The sequence below is a fragment of the Erinaceus europaeus genome, chromosome 1 (assembly GCF_950295315.1).
Source record: "Erinaceus europaeus chromosome 1, mEriEur2.1, whole genome shotgun sequence".
In the NCBI taxonomy this organism is placed as follows: Eukaryota; Metazoa; Chordata; class Mammalia; order Eulipotyphla; family Erinaceidae; genus Erinaceus; species Erinaceus europaeus.
In genome coordinates, this window is record NC_080162.1 from 11,655,205 (window position 1) to 11,674,519 (window position 19,315).

Consider the following 19,315-nt stretch of genomic DNA (forward strand, 5'->3'; position numbering starts at 1 on the left):
TCGAACCTGGGACCTTGCACATTATAACACATGCGCTCAACCAGGTGCGCCACCACCTGGCCCTGGTAGCATAGATAATTGTTCCACTGAGTATGTCATCTGTCATTAAGTGTATACAGGACTTTAGATAGTACAATAATGAACTTTAAAAAAATGTTGATTTATTCCCTTTTGTTGCCCTTGTTTTAGTGTTGTAGTTATTACTGTTGTTGTTGATGTTGTTGTTGGATAGGACAGAGAGAAATGGAGAGAGGTGGGGAAGACAGAGAGGGGGAGAGAAAGGTAGACAGACCTGTTTCACTGCTTGTGAAGAGACTTCCCTGCAGGTGGGGACCTGGGGGCTTGAACTGGGATCCTTCTGCTGGTCCTTGTGCTTTGTGCCACATGCGCTTAACCCGCTGCACTACCACCTGACTCCCGACAATAATGAACTTTATCACTGTATCACTGTATATATACATATATACATATATATATATATATATACATACACACACACACATATATATATGCTTGAATTGTTAAACTTTATTTGATAGGACAGAGAGAAATTGAAAGGGAAGGAGACAGAGAGGAAGAAAGAAGCAGAGATATACCTGCAGCAGTGTTTCACTGTGTGTGAAGCTTTCCCTTTGCAAGTGAGGACTGGAGGCTCGAACCTGGGTCCTTGTGTTGTGGTAATGTGCACTTAACCAGATGCTCTACCACTTTCCCTCCCCTCAACTTTTTTGGTTTTCCATTAAAAATTATAAAACTTATAAAATACTTATAATTATAATACTTATAATTATAATAATTTAAAATATAATAAATATATTATAAAATATAATATAATATATTATATAATATATATTATAAAATATAATAAATATATTATAAAATATAATATAATATATTATATAATATATATTATAAAATATAATAAATATATAATAAATATAAAATATAATAAATTATAATAATTTAAAATATAATTATAATTTAAAATACTTATAATTATAATAATTTTATAAGTATTATAATTATAATACTTATAAAACTTCACATTTCTCTAAATGTGAAGGTATGGTCTAGGTATGGTCTAGGGGGTCCAATTAGTTTTAAAATTACATGACAGCACTGTTCAGCGGATACAAAACTTCATCTTCATCTTTAATGATGCAAAATGAAGCCAGGCATTCATTTTCGATACTCTGATTATAAACTGTTCCATCCATTTTATACAATTCAACAGCTTTTATAAACTAAGTAGATATATCTGCATGTATCCTACTTAAATTTTGGATTAAAAATTTTTTAAACTTGCCTTTGTTTTCTTGATTACACAGATACTGAAAATGAAACCTGCTGTCCATCATTAAAATCTTTCTGATTTCTTCTTAAGTACATTTTTGAGCCTAAAGTCCACTTGAAAATAAAAATTTGCTTAAAGATAAAAGTACTATATTCTAGGAGTGGCATTGTGAATACAGTTTTAAGATAAAGTGCAATTAAAACGTCTATTCCTTTCTTCTTCTTCTTTGAAGGGTTCTCATATTTTGAGATTTGTAAATGTAAGCACATTTCTGTCACTGATACAGAACTCAAATAAACTAAAAATTGAGTGTAACATTCCAACTAAATAAAATGTAGGAAAAGTTTTGGTGTGTATTAGAAAAAAATTGAAAAATAATCTAGCATTTATTATCAGCAACGATTTCTAGATAAACAGTATTTTGGCTGATCAAACGCTTTTCAGATAGTTGCTTGTCATAATGAACCACACGTGAATAAAATAAAGAGACTAAGCAGGGCGGGGAGGTAATTCAGCCTGTTAGGACACCAATTAGCCTATCTGAAATCCCACAGACTGCAAATTCCATCCCTGGCATCAGTTTATACCAGAGTTAAGCAACACTCTAGTCTTCCCTCCGCCTCCCACACCTCCCCCATGCTTTCTCTCACAATTAATAATCAACAAACTATTTGTTTCATTTTAATTATTTTTACCAGAACACTGCTCAGCTCTGGATTAGGGTGGTACAAGGGACTGAACCAGGGATTCGGGAGCTTCAGCCATGAGAGTCTCTTTGCACAACCATTACTCTAGATCCCTCTGCTAGAAACTATTTGTTTCATTCAGGACGCACTTACCTGTCCAACTAAGTCCCAGGTGGTCAGCCACTATTGCCATCCTGATATCTGTTCGTTCACAGGGACTCTGCGGACCTAAGATTTACAATGTCTTAATTAAAATAATCGTCAAGAAAGAAGGGATACTGGAAAACTGTATTCAGCAATACTCAGATTTTACAGAGAAAAACTAATGCTAAGACTGTACACTTAGATGTGTCCTAGTCGCCTACACGAACACTTCTCTTTTCACATGGTTCATTGTTTTTTTTTTTTTTTTCACCTGTATCAGGTCAAATGTCAGACTACATGGATGTTCAATGTAATGGAACTGAACATGCTGACACACTAGCTACTATGCAACAGTGACAGGATCGTTGTGTTGGTGAAAACACCACGATGAGATTTCAATGAATCTGGCTTTTAACTCTCACAGTCACTTCCATGAGAACATTAACGTTCGCTCATACTGCATGACATCAGAGTCTCCAGCATGCTGCCCTAGCTGTCTACAGTGTAGTTTGGTTAACAGGAAGAGAGAAGAGCATAGAGACGACACATACAGATGACAATGACAGAATGAGAAACTACAGTTACGTCACTCCACAGGCAATCACAACAGTTCATGCACTAGGGTCTACAAGTTGGAAAGTGTTTACAAACTAGGCTTGTTCTCCAGGCTGTGAGCAAAGAGTGCTCGAGAAACCTGACTGCCTTCATTCTCACCAGTCCTCCTACTGCTCCTTTTCCCACTGCCGGCCTTTTCACTCTTTGATTTTAAAGATGCTGCCTCTGTTTTCTTATCTCTAGCAGACTTCGTTGTAACTGAAGGCTGGCCACCCCGGGAAGTCTCGGACAACGACGTGTTTCTGGAGGTACTGTCTTCCTCATCGGACAACTCGGACTGCATCTTTTTGTCTTCTTCAGAGAGGCGGTCCACAAGCTTTAGGGTCTCACCACTAATTCCCTTAAAATATTCAATGGAATGTTTACATACTTCCTTAAGCTGACTTTTTCTTACTTTAACTGTGGTGGTGGTGGTGGTGGTGGTGGTGGTGGTGGTGGTGGTAGTGGTGGTGGCGGTGGTGGTGGTGGCGGTAGTGACACAGGTGGACCTTACCTTTACTGGCAACTTGGAGGGAAGCTGTTTGACCTTGGCCCTCTCTGGCTGCCCTTGCTTTTGGATGGCACATGTCTTTCTCAGTGAAACTGTGTTATCCCTGCATGTGTTTTTCACTGGAATTCTAGACTTTGCATCTACACATGAAGAGGTAAAGGTTTTGCCTTTCTCAGATGGACTAGTCTGCTTTAGTTTACTCACTTTAGTGTTGGACATGTGATTTGGTGGGAAGATATTTTTTGGTGAAGTGGCCTTTATGGGAAGTTTGGACTTTTGCCTAATCCCTATTGATTCCTTTGTCTTCAGCTGCTCTCCAAGTACTTTGTGCTTATCTCTTATGCAGTGTCCTTGTAGTACCCCTGTCTTTTTTCCTGGTGAATTAGCTTTCTCTGTGATACAAGTGGGTGCAGAATGTTCTGTCAGGACTACATTATTTAGAATGTTATCTGTCTGTATAATGGAAGAATCCAAATTGTTGTTGTTATTAAAGTTATCTTTCTGAAAATCATGTTTTCCTTGGGGCCTAGTGCCCATCTGGCTATTGGTTGTATTTGAAATCACTGGTATAGTTTCCTTCTCTAATCCCTGACAACTGGTCATCACAGCTTCTAGCTTATCTGTCACTTCTCCAGGGCCTTCTTTCTTCATGGTCATGGTAGATGCAGAAATTCCCATTTTTATAGGCGTGCGCAACTTGGGGTCAACTTTAGAGGTGCTAGCGGCAGCTGATGATTTCTCCAGAGAGCTGCTATTGGATGTGCCTTCCTGATACTCTCCGCTGGTCGGGATGCTGGGACTGGATTCGACTGTAGGTGCCTCTATATTCCTCTCTAGATTGGTTTCTACAGTGGTGTCCCCTGACTGTGGTGGTGGCGTGGCAGTGACCATACTGTCATCCCCTTCCCCCTGGTCCCCTGACTTCCCTTCAGAAGTATGCTCACCAATCTGGAAAAATTGGAGCCTCTCTTCAACAAAATCCCTCTTGCTCATGTCAATCGCACCACTGCGAGTCATCTCAAACATTTTTCCTTCATGAAATGGGAAGGGGTTAGGCTCACTAGTTGGGGTACTTTCATCAGTTGGTGTTCTGGCTGGTGTTGTATCAGGGGTGGTAGCTGGAGAGTGGTCTTCCACTGCCAGACCAAAGGGTTTTGTTTCGTCTTCCCGTGATTTACTGTCAAAAACTTCATCATCCCCTCGGCTACTGGACCAAGGGTCAAAGTCTAGGCCTTTGGTAGCTACTGTTTTAAATGGAGTGGCAAATTCTTCATCTACTTTGTAACTGAAGTAGGTATCTGGAAACACTGATCTGTCAGGATGTCTGCCTTCTAATGTGAAAAACTGGGTCCCTGATTTCTGATCAGTCTTATCAGGAGTCCTTTCAGATGAAGAACTTTTAGAAGATGGCTTATCTTCATCGGGGACCGCCCTTCCTTCCTCTTCAATAACTTCAAGTTTGCTTTGGCTAAAGGAACGATCAGCTGGCTTCAGAATACCCTCTGTCCAGCTATCTTTCTTCATTTCCATGCTTTGACTAGGGAGTTTAGAATCACTCTCTGTCAAGCCATCATCTTCATCTTGTAGGTCATAGCCATCCAGAGAGTCGATCTCTGTGGCATCCGTATCATGAGAAAATTCTGCGGTGGTAGCAATGGAACACTCGGTGATGGACTGGTCATTGTTCCCATTCTGGGCAGTTTCATTCTGAGGTGAATCAAGGCCAAGGCCAAGCTCTTGATCTTTCCCAGCTCCGTTTATTTCCAATTCTTTCTGACTGGAAACCTTTTCTGTAGAAGCTTTCGATTTTGCAATTTCTTTTTGTTCGTTGTCTACTTCCTTTAACTTGAAGGTGTATTTTTTCACTGGGACAGGCTGATAAATAGATTCATCGTCACTTGAGTCACTGGTGTCGGCCCCAGGAGGAACGGGTGAAGGTGGCTGCACTCGGATGACGGGTTCAGCCAACTGGTACTTGTCATGCTCATCTTGTAGACTGACTTCAATCATGCCAACCTCTCTTTCTGGGAGATAGTGATGCATCTTATCTGACTCCATCGGGTCCGCATCCAGTGGTGGAGGAGGGGGGAATTCAATATAGGCGACTCTGTTGTTTTTGGGTCTTTGGTTAGAGTCTTTGCTCACACTGTTAGACATTTCTCGCGTGACCATTGTTTCCTCCACAGTAGTCTGCCTTAAGGATGCTGACCTGGCCTGCTCCTCTTCCTCTGACTCCTCAGAGGCCTCTGGAATTGGGCTGGGTTTGCCTGGTATATAAGCTATGAGTGAGTCTGGTGTCTTAGACGTAAATTCGTAACTCACTTCCTCTGAACTGGGTGTTTCTGGGGTGAGAGGGCTTTTCCCAGAGCTATCTAGAAAGGACACTTGCTCTAGAGTATCATCTTCTGGGCTACCTTGGGGGGAAGGAGGTTGCTTTGGCTGTCTAGTCGTATAAAAAGCCCCCCTGGTCTCTTGTACTGTCTTACATTCCTGACTTATGATCTTTTTTACACCTCCTTGTTGTATCTCTTTTTCATACTGCTTCCCCACCTGGACAAAACTGACATACACAGGTAATGTTTTTATCTCTTTCCCTCCCTCTGCCTGGGCTAGTGGTGCAGCTTTGTCCAGTCCATCAGCGGGACTGTGATCGAACACATCACTAGAGGGAGATTCCTTTCCTGGGCTCAATTCTAAAGAATCGGGAGATTTGGTGGGAGAGGTTTCGGTTTCCTCGAGAGGAGGGCATAAACCTACATAACTCTGACGTTTGGAAACTTTGCTGATTTCTGAATAGGTAACTTTTTCATCTTCTAAGGAATTACAGTGCCGTGTCTCAACTGTCTCTTTACTCATGCTTGGCAGGGATGGCTTTTGTGACAGTTCGTGCTTGGGAAATGCCACCTGCTCATAGAAAACTTCAGAACTATTAGAGGAAGACAGCACTCTTCTTTCCTCGGCAACTCTGACTGGGATGTGTGACACTGTAGTGCTGTCACTCCTCCTAGGAGGTTGATCAAGAGAGCCACCTAAACGTCCCCCTTCTGTGACAACATATTCCCTATATAAAACTTTTTTAGAGGGAGATTTTACAGTCATTTCCTTAACATCTGAGAGAGAGCCATTCGTTAACAATTTATGTTCTCGCTCAGTCACAGACATAAATCCATTCCTCTGATCAACAATTTTACTCTCAGGGTGACTCACAGGATTCTCTCTTACATCATGAACAAGTACATGAGAAAGCTTTTCTTTCTGCAACTTATTGTTAGTAGCTCCAGAACTTTCCCATGTTCTAAAGACCTTTCTGTCCCATGGTTCCTCGGTTGCTAAATCTGGAGTTACATGACATGCCGAGTCTTTAGCCTGTTGCTCAGAAAAATAGCCAGGCTTTGCTTGACTTGACATTTCAGTTCTCTGTTTCATTACATCATCAGTACCAGAATCATTTACAGCCAACTCGTTACTTTGGGAACACTCATCTTTAGCTCTTAGTACCACAAGATCTTTTTGCACAGATGCGCTTTCATCTGAGAGGTCTATGGCCTTCTGTTGTTTTTCTCTAGCCAAAACTTGGTAGACAGGTAGCCTGCTCTCTTGCATTTTTTTAACTGGGATTCTGGATTGGCCATCTGGCTTCCTGTCTTCTTGAGACATGTCCTTATTTTTCGCCTGTGTGCCTTGCTCGAATTTTAATCTAATGGAACTGAGTTTAGACTGTTTGAGCTGAAATCCAGACTGGGTCCCTTCTGATGCTCTGCTCTGTGAAATACTTCCTTTGCCTTCTTCCGCGGACGTGCTGTCCTCAGCCTGCTGGGCAAGAACCCTCTTCTCAGGGCTGCTGGGAAGACTGGATGCTTTCCTCTCCTCAGTTTTGTCCGACCGGAAGCCTTGTCCTTCTTGACCATGTTGCCTTGCCTTAACCCACTCATCATTGGATGCCAAGAGCTCTGTTAGCAGTACTTTCTCGGGGCTGCTACTGGTAGAGCTTTGTGAAGAGTGTTCTTTGCCATTTCTAGGGCGTGACTTTTTCTCGGGGGACTGCAGTTCATCATTTAACTTTTCTGTTTTGTCACGAAAAAACTGTGACACTTCCGTCAGTTTTTCTTCAGCTTCCTTCACAGTCCTGTCCACCCTATCTTCGTATATCAACTTCTCTCTACCTCTGTCTAATCTGTCCTCAGTAAAGCGCATCCACATGGCATGTTTCGGACTACCAACATCGCCAGAGTAGTGCAACACTGTCACTTTATCAAAACGCTCATCTTTAGACACTTTCCCTACACCATTTTCGGACACATCTTTATAGATTTTGGAGAGAATTTCTTTGGGGGGGGCAGTGACTACTTTTTCTCTGGACCGCCTATCAGTCCCCTGTGACTCTGAGCTAGGGGGTCCTGCATGGTCTGTAACCGATTCCTCAGTATCAGAATGAGACACATCTAGCTTTTCTGACAGAAGCATTTTCTCAGCAAACCTGTAAGACTCCCCTCTGAGTTCTGACAACTCATCGTCATGGTATTCTATTGAGTGTTGACTCAGAAGCTTCAGTGTTTTGTAAGAGTCATCAGAGAGGAGCTGAGCAGAACTAGGGCGACTGTCTTCTTCTTGGGACACTGGAGTATCCACTCTGGAAGACTCCAGATAAGAAGGCAACGACTCCTCAGCAGTGAGTTCTTCTTCTTCTTGTTGACCCTGTTCCTCTGAACACGGAAAAGCAGCGTGCTTTTCTGGCAGAAACTCTTTTAGATTAACATCTCCCCGGGATAAGTCTTTCTGATACACATACATTTCCTTGTCGGGATGATTTTTGGTTTCTCTAATAATGACTTCAGTGGGCTCAGCTTGGTTACCTTTTTCGATGTGGACTTCTATTATACGCTCCAGTTTGGGTTTCATTTGGCTGTCCTTCTCTGTGTGCTGGGCTGAAGCTTCGGGAGCAGGTTTGTGAACATCTGGAGACACTGTTGACTTATGTTCAAACAGACCCGCCAGTTCTTTGGATGGGTCCCGCCCAGACTGAAAGGCCTTCATGATGTCATGAACTGACATGGTTTCTTCAATTCTTTCAGAGGCTGCTTCACTGCCTGGTGGAGAATGATAAACCATCCTGGTAGTTGTGGTGATGTGAGTCTCTTCTTTAACACGCATACCTTTGCTCAAAACTCTGTTGTGGTCATCTTCTTCACCACTGGCTTTCAACTGAAATGCTTTGACTTTGTCTTTGATACTAGACGTGGTAGGCTTGGGTTCCAGTTCCATAAATGGAGGCGAAGGTTTGGGTGACACAGGTACCTCTGGTTGGGACTGGGGAGCCTCTGCAGCTGAGGGCTCATAGCTCCTGATAACATGAACCACTTCAGTTCTTGTTTCAGTAATGACAGGAGGAATGGGGACTTCATGAAACAGTGGCTTAGGACCAGCGCTCTCAGCACTCTGTGGGGCTGATGGTGTCTTTTCACTTCTTGTTTCAAAGCCACTGTCCGACAAGGGACTTTTATCTTGGTCATGTTGAGAAAAGTCATCTGGAGACTCTAAAATAGTATCTGTACCAAAAAAGGAGTCAGCCATTTTACACAACTCTTTCTCAGAGGTGGAAGGCCTCATGGAGGCTGGAGGCATTTTGAGTTTGTGCTCCTGCAAAGCCATTGCTGGTTTCAGAATTCTTTTCTGCCTTTCTTCACCATCCTTTTTTGCGTCCTCAAACTTGTACTTTAAGTTTGTCAGAGAACTACTTCCAATATCATTTGTCAGGTAGTCAATAACCTTGGTCAAGTTATAATCCTTTTCAGAGGCAGCTTTTGCTTTTACTTGCACTCTCTCCGGCAGCGATGGAGGGTAACTTGGAGCAGCTTGCTGTCTTGCTTCTCTGATTTCTTCAGAACTAAATTCTATCCAGTCATCTTCAGGAGAGTGTCCTTTGTCACTCTTTGGTGATTTGGGAGGTGCTTTATTATCCACACATACATCTTTTTTAAGGATCTCACTAACTTTCACTAAGTCTTCCTTGACTTTCTCAACGATTCTGAAAGGTTCTTCGTCATCGATTTTTCCCTCTTTGGGGAGTTCGGGCTGGAAGGGCTTCTCCTCAGGCACATCCGTTTGTAGGATCGCCGTCATCCGCATGAGGTCCTCCTTCATTTCAGCCACATCTTTTAAAATCTCCTGACTGGATGACAAAGATGGCGCAGACAATTTAAGGGCAGAGGGTGCAAGGAACAGAGATGACTTAACAGGGGATGAAGTTCGACTAAAATGGGGCTGGGGACGCGTCGTCTCTGTAGTTAATGTTTTCACGGGTGAGAGCAAGGCTGCTGCTGATTTTGTAAGTGAATTAGAGTCTGGGAGTTTCTTTAATGCGGGTTCTGGCAAAACATTGACTACAGAGTAGACCGGCACTGTTATTATCGATGAAGTTACAGATGAGGTAGTTGCAGATATCGATGACCCAAGGGACGTGTAGAGAGTACTTGCGGAAGGAGTTCTTAGAGACTGAAAAGCTGATGGGGCTGAAGACACGTATGACCTGAGCGGGGAAAATGGCATTGCTGTCGTGGTAGAAAACACTTTCTCAACGGTGTCAGTGGCCGCACTAACCACTGAGCTCACAGAGTTTGTAGCTGCAGAGATTTTTTCCTGGAATGTGGCAGTGGCTTTGCATCCATTAATTAACGTTGAAGAGGATGGATATTTCAGAGGGGAAATAGATCCGTTGACTAATGGTACCTCTGAATGTCCAGGTATCTGTTTCCCAGGCGACGAGAGAGAAGAGGTCATCGAGACTTTTGCTGAAGAGATGACGTCGACTGCAGGCTTAGCTGGAGATACCACTGATTTTAAGGGTGAGGAGGTTAAGGGTGCTGCTGACGTGATAATCGATTTAAAGGGCCAACTCGAGGAATACATATTAATGTTGGACTTGGGGGAGGCGGGGGGTGTCATAGTAATTGAAGACCTCTCCAAAAGAGACCCTGCTGTCCCCACAGGAGAGGTTCGAGTGGAAAATGAAGAGTTGGATGCCAGCCCTTTCAAAGGTGAAGATGCCTCAGTGAGTGTGGGAGCTCTACCCAGGGTACCAGAGGAAACCTGGAGATTGTATGGAGATTGTGACACCACTGTTTTTATTGGTGAAGAAACTGTCCGAAAGGATCTGATCGGAGATGCTACATCACTGACGGATTTAACTGAAGATGTAGTTGATGCGCCTAAAGTGGATTTGATCGGAGAAGGAGTCGAAACAGACCATATTGATTTTAGCGGAGAAGCAGACGGTGTATTAGAGGAGGAACTTGATAAAGAAGTGAGCCCGGACTTGACTAGTCCCGGCACTGTGATTGGAGCTGTTGTCCAGGATTGGTATGGTCTTGTAGAAAAGAATGGTTTGTATGAATAAGTGGTAGGGAGGGATCTTGTTGCTCCTGCACTCCGTTCAACTGTTTCTTAAATTTTAAAATGAAATCAAACACAAAAAAAAAAAAAATCCAACAAAAATGGTTGAGAAACAGAGAGACCAGAGAAAAAAATTGGTCAGTAAACTTTGAAATATTACAAAAGCAAGTACAATTGTTTGCATGATTGAGGATGGAATTGGCAAAAGGACAATTAAACAAAGGAGGGGAAAATTCTACAGATATAACCGATTCAAAGTTAATGAAAAAATAAACTTAACAGAGCAATGTGAAATGATAGACAGAAAAAAAGCACACAGCAACCAAATAGGCCAACAATGAAAAATGGAAAACATGAGGAAAGAATGAGAAAAATAACCACAATGGAAAACGGTTCCTTTACTTCCTATTGACTTTCTGACGTGCTGATTTCGAAATAGCAGTAGCCATTCTGTTTTGCCTGTATAAGTACATGTCTGTTTTGTGCAACCATAGAAATCTCGCTTTAGTGGTTTCTAATGTTCCCTTTCTTGAGCCTTTTTTGGTGGTAAGGATTGCACCTACTTAGAAACATATCATTTGGTTTAGCTATACATTAAATATCAAAAACTTTTTTTTTTTAAAGAAAGCCACTCAGACCTATTTCATGCAGACTCCAAAATAACTTTTAAGTGACAGGCAACTGATGTGCAAACTGTGAAGCCACTGGATTTTAAATCTGTTATCTTCCATGCACAATTCGGTTATGCTTTGCACCCATAAAAAGCCAATAAGAGCAAGAAATTTTCTGAGTTAGAATTTAAAAAGGAAAAACAAAGGAAAGGAATGTTTGCATTTATCTTTTTTCCATGCAGTATATTCCTTTTGGTGAGGAGGGAAAAAAAAAAGAAATGTAATATGGAATGACTTTAAAATGCCTGTGAACACACACAAAGGGGAAAAGAAATCAGAAAATATGGTTCATGGTGACTGTAAGCAGGCAAAGCAACTGAAAACATTTTACCATGCGCAATGTACGCTGGCAAGCAAGCCAATGATGTGATCCATTTTTTATGCCATATTATGCAGTTATATCAACTTTAAAAATAGCTCACAAGAACATTTAGAAAGAAGAGTACACTTTTTCCATAAGAGATAAAGTCTTGGTACCTTTTGAGACTTCAGAAAAATATTTACAACTGCATATTTAAAAGATATCTGCACAATGTCTTCACTATAGATAGAAGTAGATCCTTTAGAGATTCATAATCAGTTATATTTTTAATTCTCAAAAGGTATCATGGGAAAAAAATCTAAAAAGTACAGTCACATTTGAACACCCCATCATTACAAATCTATAGTGGCATACAGTGTGTTTCTGTATACGAGTATTTTATCAGTGGCAAAGGTGCCATCTGGTACCATCCCCAAATATTTACTGGACTCATGGATATCCCAAACATTGGAGCGGCCATGAGGAAGACCTACCACTAGAAAAGATGAATTTAATACCAGTATTCTTCCAGCAATAGGACAAAAAAAAATTACATACACACACACACACACACACACACACACACACACGCACAAGATAATTCAGCACACTTGCTGGAGGAGAGCAAACACAACTTATTCCTCTCTACTTCTACAAATCTAACAAACAAACCGATCTGGTCACAGAGATTTGGAATGCCTGCCAAGGGCTAGCATGCTATTTCAAAGTTGAGGACAATCTCACTCCCAGAAAGCACTGGTTCAGAATAATAGTGACACGCGAAGAGGACATGGGAATCTGCTTCATCTCTTATGCTCCTCCTCTTCATGCTGTGCTCGTGCCACTGCTACAATCCAGTCCTTGGATTAGCAGCTACTCCCACAAGGGTGAAGATTTTCATTCCTAGTGTACATTTAAATTCAAACATTCAGAACACATCCTTTTCTCGGCTTCTCTATTATTCTAAAGAGAAATGGAAGAACTAAGGACAAACTCACCCATTCACTACCCCCTCCCTAACCACAATCACAGTCTGATGATGTTGTTTCACCCTTTTGGAAAGACCACAATGCAGGTGGAAGGGCTGGGGAACCCTTCAGTTTAGTGCTTTGGACTCAGTTCAGTGTCTCAAGAGGAAATTTTCAATCAGTCTCAGAAACTGGAATAAGATCTCTCCATCCAGCAAAGAAGTATTATGAAGTACAACTGTAGTTTGATACTTTGCGTGAAATAGCTAACTGACTGACCAGTTAGGGATTTCATGTTTTAGGGACACCTCATTTCGGGAATTTCTAAATATAAGGATGGTCATTTGGGGACAGTGGGAATTTAGAAAGGGCAGATGATGAGTGAAACAACAACAACAACAACAACAACAACAACTGCATTTACTTGGAGTTGTAACATCATTTCAAATGCCATGCTATTTCCTAGTTTTCTTCTTAGTCCTTGTCCATATCCATGCTTCTTTTTCATAAGGTAGAAGAATACTCTTTCTACTAGCAATTGTCAAGGAAGACAGACTGCCTATGCACTGACTGACCTAACCAAAGAGTAACAACACTTTCTTAAGAGCGTAAAAATCAATTCACCGCATTTTACATTTTTTGAATCTTATTTATTTTTTGATTTTCTAGAGATGCAGAGAGAAATTTGAGAGGGGAACAGAATAGAGAGACAGAGAGACACCTACAGCCCTGCATCACCACTTCCCCGTGACGTTTTCCCCCAAAGCAGACAAGGATCTGGGGCTTGAAGACAGGTCATCGAGCACGGTAACGTGTGTGCACTCAATACTGGGTGCTACCTAGACCTACGTTTTACTTTTTAACTCTTATTTACATGTCATATAAAAAAGTTAGAGAATCATACTGATAGTGTTGCCTTTTAATTCAGGCTAAATGTTACTAAAAAGAAAGTGTCAGAAAAAAATATATGACGTCTGTAATTTCTCACTGGTTTCACTGTATCAAAGTATGTTCCCATTCAATAAAGATTTATTCTTTGAATATTGAAGTAAAAAAAAAAAGATCAATTCAGGGTGCCAGGAGGTAGCACAGCAGGTTAAGCGCATATGGCACAAAGCTCAAGGATCCCGGTTCGAGCCCCCGGCTCCCTACCTGCAGGGAGGTCGCTTCACATGCAGTGAAGCAGGTCTGCAGGTGTCTTATCTTTCTCTCCCTTATTCTTTCTTACTCTCCTCTCTTGAATAAAAAAAAAAAAATCAATTCACTTAGCACAAATTGATTTCTCATCTCATAGACAATGCCCCAAAGAAATCTCTCAGGGCCTAGAATCAGATGGGAGCTCCCTTGTCCAGAGGTATCCAGACCTAAAATATCTGGTGTGTAGAGCCTGTGAAGAGTTTACAGATGCTTTTGGGAATCCCAACTAACTACCCAGTGAGAGTTTTGGTTTTGGGGCAGAGTAGTGTTCCAAAGAAAACTTCCACTGAGGAGAAAGAGTTGTACTGAACAACCATCTACACACATACAAACCCCTTCCGTGCTTTGTAGTCCAGTGAAAATTAACTGTAGCTCTTGGCAGTTTTGGAAGTATCTGTACTATTTATCTGATATGAAAAAAAAACAACCCTGAAATCTAAAAGACTGTTCAGGAATATTATATTGGTTCCATTTCTTATTCTCATTTTATTGTCTGAATATATAATTTTCCCTCTTAGTCAAGGAGCTGAACTCCAGAATATTGTGTTTTGACCATCTTTGCGAAGTAGCAGTTTCCTATTGTACTTTTTCTATGCTTTACTGGCCCATAAAGCAACATGAATTCAGGAGAGATAGACGAAACCAGATTTGTAGCTCTAGTTACTAATGAAGTGATCCGTCCTCCTTGAATTCCAGTAACTCAGAGTAATGGGAAACAGAAATTGTTAATTTAAAAATAGTTTTTGTAAGAATCACCAAACTGAGATTTTGTGAGAACTATGGTGCTTATAGAGGTGGGGGCTGGGGGGGGAGAGAGGGGGAGCAGAATTTGGAAGTGTGCTATCCTGTAGAAACTCTACCCGTATAATCTTATAAACCATTATAAAATTTACTCGAAATAATAAAAAAAAAGAAGAAAAATGTATAAACCCTCCTACGATGGTTAAGGCAGGATCACTCTACACCATGCAAACATAGTGCTGCTCTCAACACCGCCTGTTCCAATTGGTGGTGGAAGGGTTATCCTGAGGGCTGTGTTGACCAACAGAAGAGATGAAAAGATGAAGGAATTTGAGAGAGAAGTGAGAAGAAAGACAGGAAAGAGGATGAATGAATCAATTAATAATGAACTAAAACAATCACCAAAGAAGATTTTTGCCCAGTCTAGTGAAGACTAGCTTTAAAGTAATACTAAAGGGTAGGGCAGGAAGAGTGGGCAGACAGAGGGAAGAAGAAACAAATTGCTACCTAAACAAGTGCTACCTAAAGAAAGTAGGAAAAGTGTCAGACTTTCAGAGGGGGAAGAGAAATAATCAGGACTAAGACACAACGAACTAAGATGTAATGAACTACGTATGGTGAGAAAAACAAGATGGTAACCAAAATGATCCTACCTCTACCATACCAAATGCACAGGTATAAATATTTTCTCTCCTGAGCACAGATTTCTATCTCCTAACACAGCAAACAACCAAAGTCAGATGAAGGTTTGGAAGGATAGTGGATGGATGCTTATAACTTAAAAATAGTAAGTGGCTTAAAAAAAGAAACAGAACCAAAAAACAAAACAAAACAAAACAAAAAACACCTGAAGCCAGAACATACGAGTATGTAACCCTTCTATCTTAAACTATGTGTACAGCATATAACTTAAGATTTCATGGTAATTTTTGTTCTCCCAAGCAATTCTGTTTTGCCACTGTTGTTTTTTAATTACTCTCCAAATTCAGTTTGTATAGAAAAAATGTCTCTTCTTATACCAATCCACATGAATTAGTAAACGTGTTAGGAAACTCACTCATTCCAGGCTCAGTCAAGTAGCTGTAGCGCTTACGTAAAGCTAAAGATGCAAAGTTCTGTCGTCTATCTGCTTTCTCGGTCTGAAAGAGAAGACAATGGAAAAACTACATCCAACTTTCATACTGCAGTTTCCTAGCTCTGAAACAGTTTGTAGGCTGGCATGTTGATAACTTGCTTATCCTTATTTCCCTTCATATGAATTTTCCTTATGAAAAATGTGAATTTCCTACTGGGAGTCTACAACTCTATCCCAATGTCTTAACCGAAGAACCACTGGGCGAATATCAGAGCAGCAACACAGCAGACTACAGGTAAGTACAAAAGAGTAAAAACAAACAACAAAAAGAACGAGCATTACAGAGGCTTCTGATAACTGAGCAGTAAATTTTCCCTAATTCATTCATATTGAAAGCACATGTATCACAATATATACTCTCTGTAAGTACATTAAAAAAAAAAAAGACACACAAAGTTTATTATTCCGATTAGTGCTGTTGTTTCTGTATGTCGAGTAGCAGAAAGTGCAGATATGGAGACTGCCCACAGGTTTAGAGTATCATTAGCAGTGTTACTGACTCTTAAGGGGGTTCATTCTATTTATTATTGTCAAAGTGTGACTTTTAAAAATCCAATTATCATATAAATTGGAGAATTAGCTGATAGCCTATAGGGAAAATTCATTCAGTGTTAATTCAGTTACATAGTTCAATCCTCGAAAATGGTTCAGATAAATTCCTCTGAACAGAGTATCAACTATCAATAGCCATGGAGTACATATTTTATATTACACAGGTTGATTTATGGAATAAAATTCCATGTACTACCTGTGACTTAACTCTAAGAGATAACACAGTCACTCCTGGGTGAAGGTATGTACAAATGTACATCAAACTGTACTAAAGCACTTGAATTATTTTACAATAATTTTCCTGGACTATAATTTTGCTGAATCAAGTAAAGTACTTTCATGACTTATGAGAAGGAGGAAGGGAATTTTCTTTAAGAAAAAAACCATCCTTTCACTTCATTTATGCTAAGTTATCTATAAAATTATCCATAAAATCTAATGACTCTGTATGCCATAGTTTAGCCCTCTGCGACTTCTTTCACACAGATCCAACATCTATTCTAGGCTGAGAGAGTAAAAGCAGAAATGTTCATATCATCTATTCTAGGCTGAGAGAGGAAAAGCAGAAGTGTTCGTATTACCTCGTCATCTTGATCTGACTCTGTCTCCTGTTGGTTCCAAGATGCATTGCAGAGACAAGGAATATTATAATGGACAGCAGGGAAAAGAATATCAGGATATGAAAAGGACTGAGTAGGGAGCACAAAATGCAAACTGATTTAGAAAGCAAAGCAAAACGAGGAGGAGAAGAAGAAGCAAATAAAAAACTACCAAGCACTGTACATCCACAGCAAATTAAAGTGTGACATTATTTGAAAGCATTACATTCTATTAACTACCAGCAGAAGCAATACACAGTGGACTCCACCATACAAACTGTAAGAATTTGACACCACAGCAACAAGAATTAGTCAAAACGCACAAACACACCAATATAATGTGAGTTTCAAGAACTCTAGTTGCACACAACAAAGCATTCCTTAATTGCATACCAAGGACCCCCTCCTTTACAACCAGAGAAAGAAAGTTAAGATAAACCATCATCAACAGATACCTTTTTATGTGCTGGCAGGGTGATATTTAAGTTACAAACAGCTGTTTGAGGCAGTCCTTTTGTTGTCTTTGGTTCTTTCAGAAAAGACAGACGGCCACAAGGCTCTTGGCTGGTATCTCTAATCTAGAAGAATTTAGACAGTTGACAATTCTAAAAAGATACTTTTCTGAGAAGCCCTACTGATACAACATTAATCGTGTTTATTTTATGGAGGCTTCCCAGAAGCAGGAAAAGTACAGGAAAATGGTAATGAAAATAATTACATGCCAACGGAGGCAATTTACATTCAGTAAGATTGAGAACACCCAATTCCTATTCTAAAAACAGGTTTGTGTGTCTGCTTGCCTTATCTTGACAAGCCAGTATAGCCTGGGTTATATCTGCTTTCTCCCAGCCCAATGATACTTTATTTTGTCTTAAAAGTCTAAGTATTAACAACAATAATAAAAAAGTAAATCATGATAATAAAACCACTGTCTCATGTCTGCCTAGGCTCTGAGGTGAAGGGTGGATGCTGCAGAATGTCCCTGGGCTCTGTCAAAAATGGAGATGGGGGTCAAGCGGTAATGCAGCGGGTTAAACGCACATGGCACAAAGTATAAGGATAGAGGAAGGATCCCAGTTCAAGTCCCCGGCTACCCGAGGGGGGGGGGGCGGAGGGGTCTCTTCACAAGCAGTGATGCAGGTCTGCAGGTGTCTATCTTTCTCTCTCCCTCTGTCTTCCCCTCCTCTCTCAATTTCTCTCAACAACAATGACAACAGTGACAACAACAGTAATAATAATAACAATGATAAAAAAACAAGGGCAAGAAAAAAAGGAAAAAAAATTAAAAATGGAAGTGAAGTATTTGGTATTTTAATATTTGGTTTTAATATTTAGTATTTACTTGTCACTTGACTACAGAGTACTAAAAAATATAATGCATTTTATTATTCTAGACTGTCAGGTCATACATACATTTGCTTAGACAATAAATGCTTATTCAGCTGTTCCTAAGGTAAAAATTCTATTTTCCTGTTTGTAAAGTTTTCCTGGTTTGCAAGTACATTTGGGTAGAACTATCGCAGAAGCTTATCTTGCTTCTGCAAATTTAATTTTGGTGGAATGCTACACATTAAGACTTTTTTTTTGCCTCCAGGGTTATCACTGGGGCTCAGTGCCTGCACTACAAATCCACTGCTCCTGGAAGCCATTTTCCCATTTTGTTGCTCTTCTTGTTACTATTACTGCTGTTGTTAGGACAGAGAGAAATCAACAGAGGAGGGGAAGACAGAGAGGGGGAGAGACAGAGAGACACCTGCAGACCCTCTTCACCGCTTGCGAACCCCCCTGCAGGTGGGGAGCCGGGGGCTCGAACTGGGATCCTTGCGCCTGTCCTTGAGCCTCAAACCATGTGCGCTTAGCCTGATGCACTACTGTCCAACAACCAGGAACTTTTTTAAAAATTCACTTTGTTGAAGATAATTTACCTTGATGGAAAATGGCAGTCTGTTCTCTTTGAAAGCATAAAAGTTAAAAACAAGTTGCTGTCCTCCTTTGGTAAGCGGGGCCAAGTTTCCGTAACAATCCACATGAATAGGCTTTCCTTCCAGGACCTCCAGAACAAAAAAAAATACATTATTTAATATTAACTTGAGTTTTGAGATTCTAAGTCATCAGAGATAAAAAAAAAAAACTGACACGTTTCTATTGTCACATTCCATATTATTAGGACAATTATTTGTATGACATTTACCACAGATAATAATTTTAATGGTTCACAATCCAATAGCTGTGACTAGAGACTGTTTTCATGAGCAAACACAAAGCAGAATTATAAACTCACCCTTATCCTAGCGACTCTAAATGTGAATCATAAAGCGCCTGACATCAGTTACTTGTTCATAAAGACTTTGACGGGTTTTACTTTAATTTTTTTTTTTTTTTTTTACGTATCTGATTACTAAGGTTAAGGAAAACTATGGTGATGTCTACTTGCAGTGATTAAAATGAGATAAACTCAAGAATGCTATAGGAAAACAAAGACCATGTCTTGAGATGAACTTTACAAGTTAGACTCCTTAGGTCAATTGTGTGT

At 40.4% G+C, this 19,315-nt stretch overlaps 1 protein-coding gene across 1 annotated transcript in view; it reads right to left on the reverse strand.

Moving 5' to 3' along the window:
* The window catches only part of ANK3 (ankyrin 3), a 306,521-nt gene that overhangs the window by 40,710 nt on the left and 246,496 nt on the right, over positions 1-19,315 (reverse strand). The window contains exons 22-27 of the mRNA XM_060186709.1: positions 18,708-18,833; positions 17,238-17,360; positions 16,765-16,791; positions 15,554-15,635; positions 2,839-10,662; positions 2,134-2,208 (exon numbers count right to left, since the gene is read on the reverse strand). Of these exons, the coding sequence (XP_060042692.1) occupies positions 2,134-2,208; positions 2,839-10,662; positions 15,554-15,635; positions 16,765-16,791; positions 17,238-17,360; positions 18,708-18,833 (8,257 nt within the window). The remainder of the gene's footprint in view (positions 1-2,133; positions 2,209-2,838; positions 10,663-15,553; positions 15,636-16,764; positions 16,792-17,237; positions 17,361-18,707; positions 18,834-19,315) is intronic.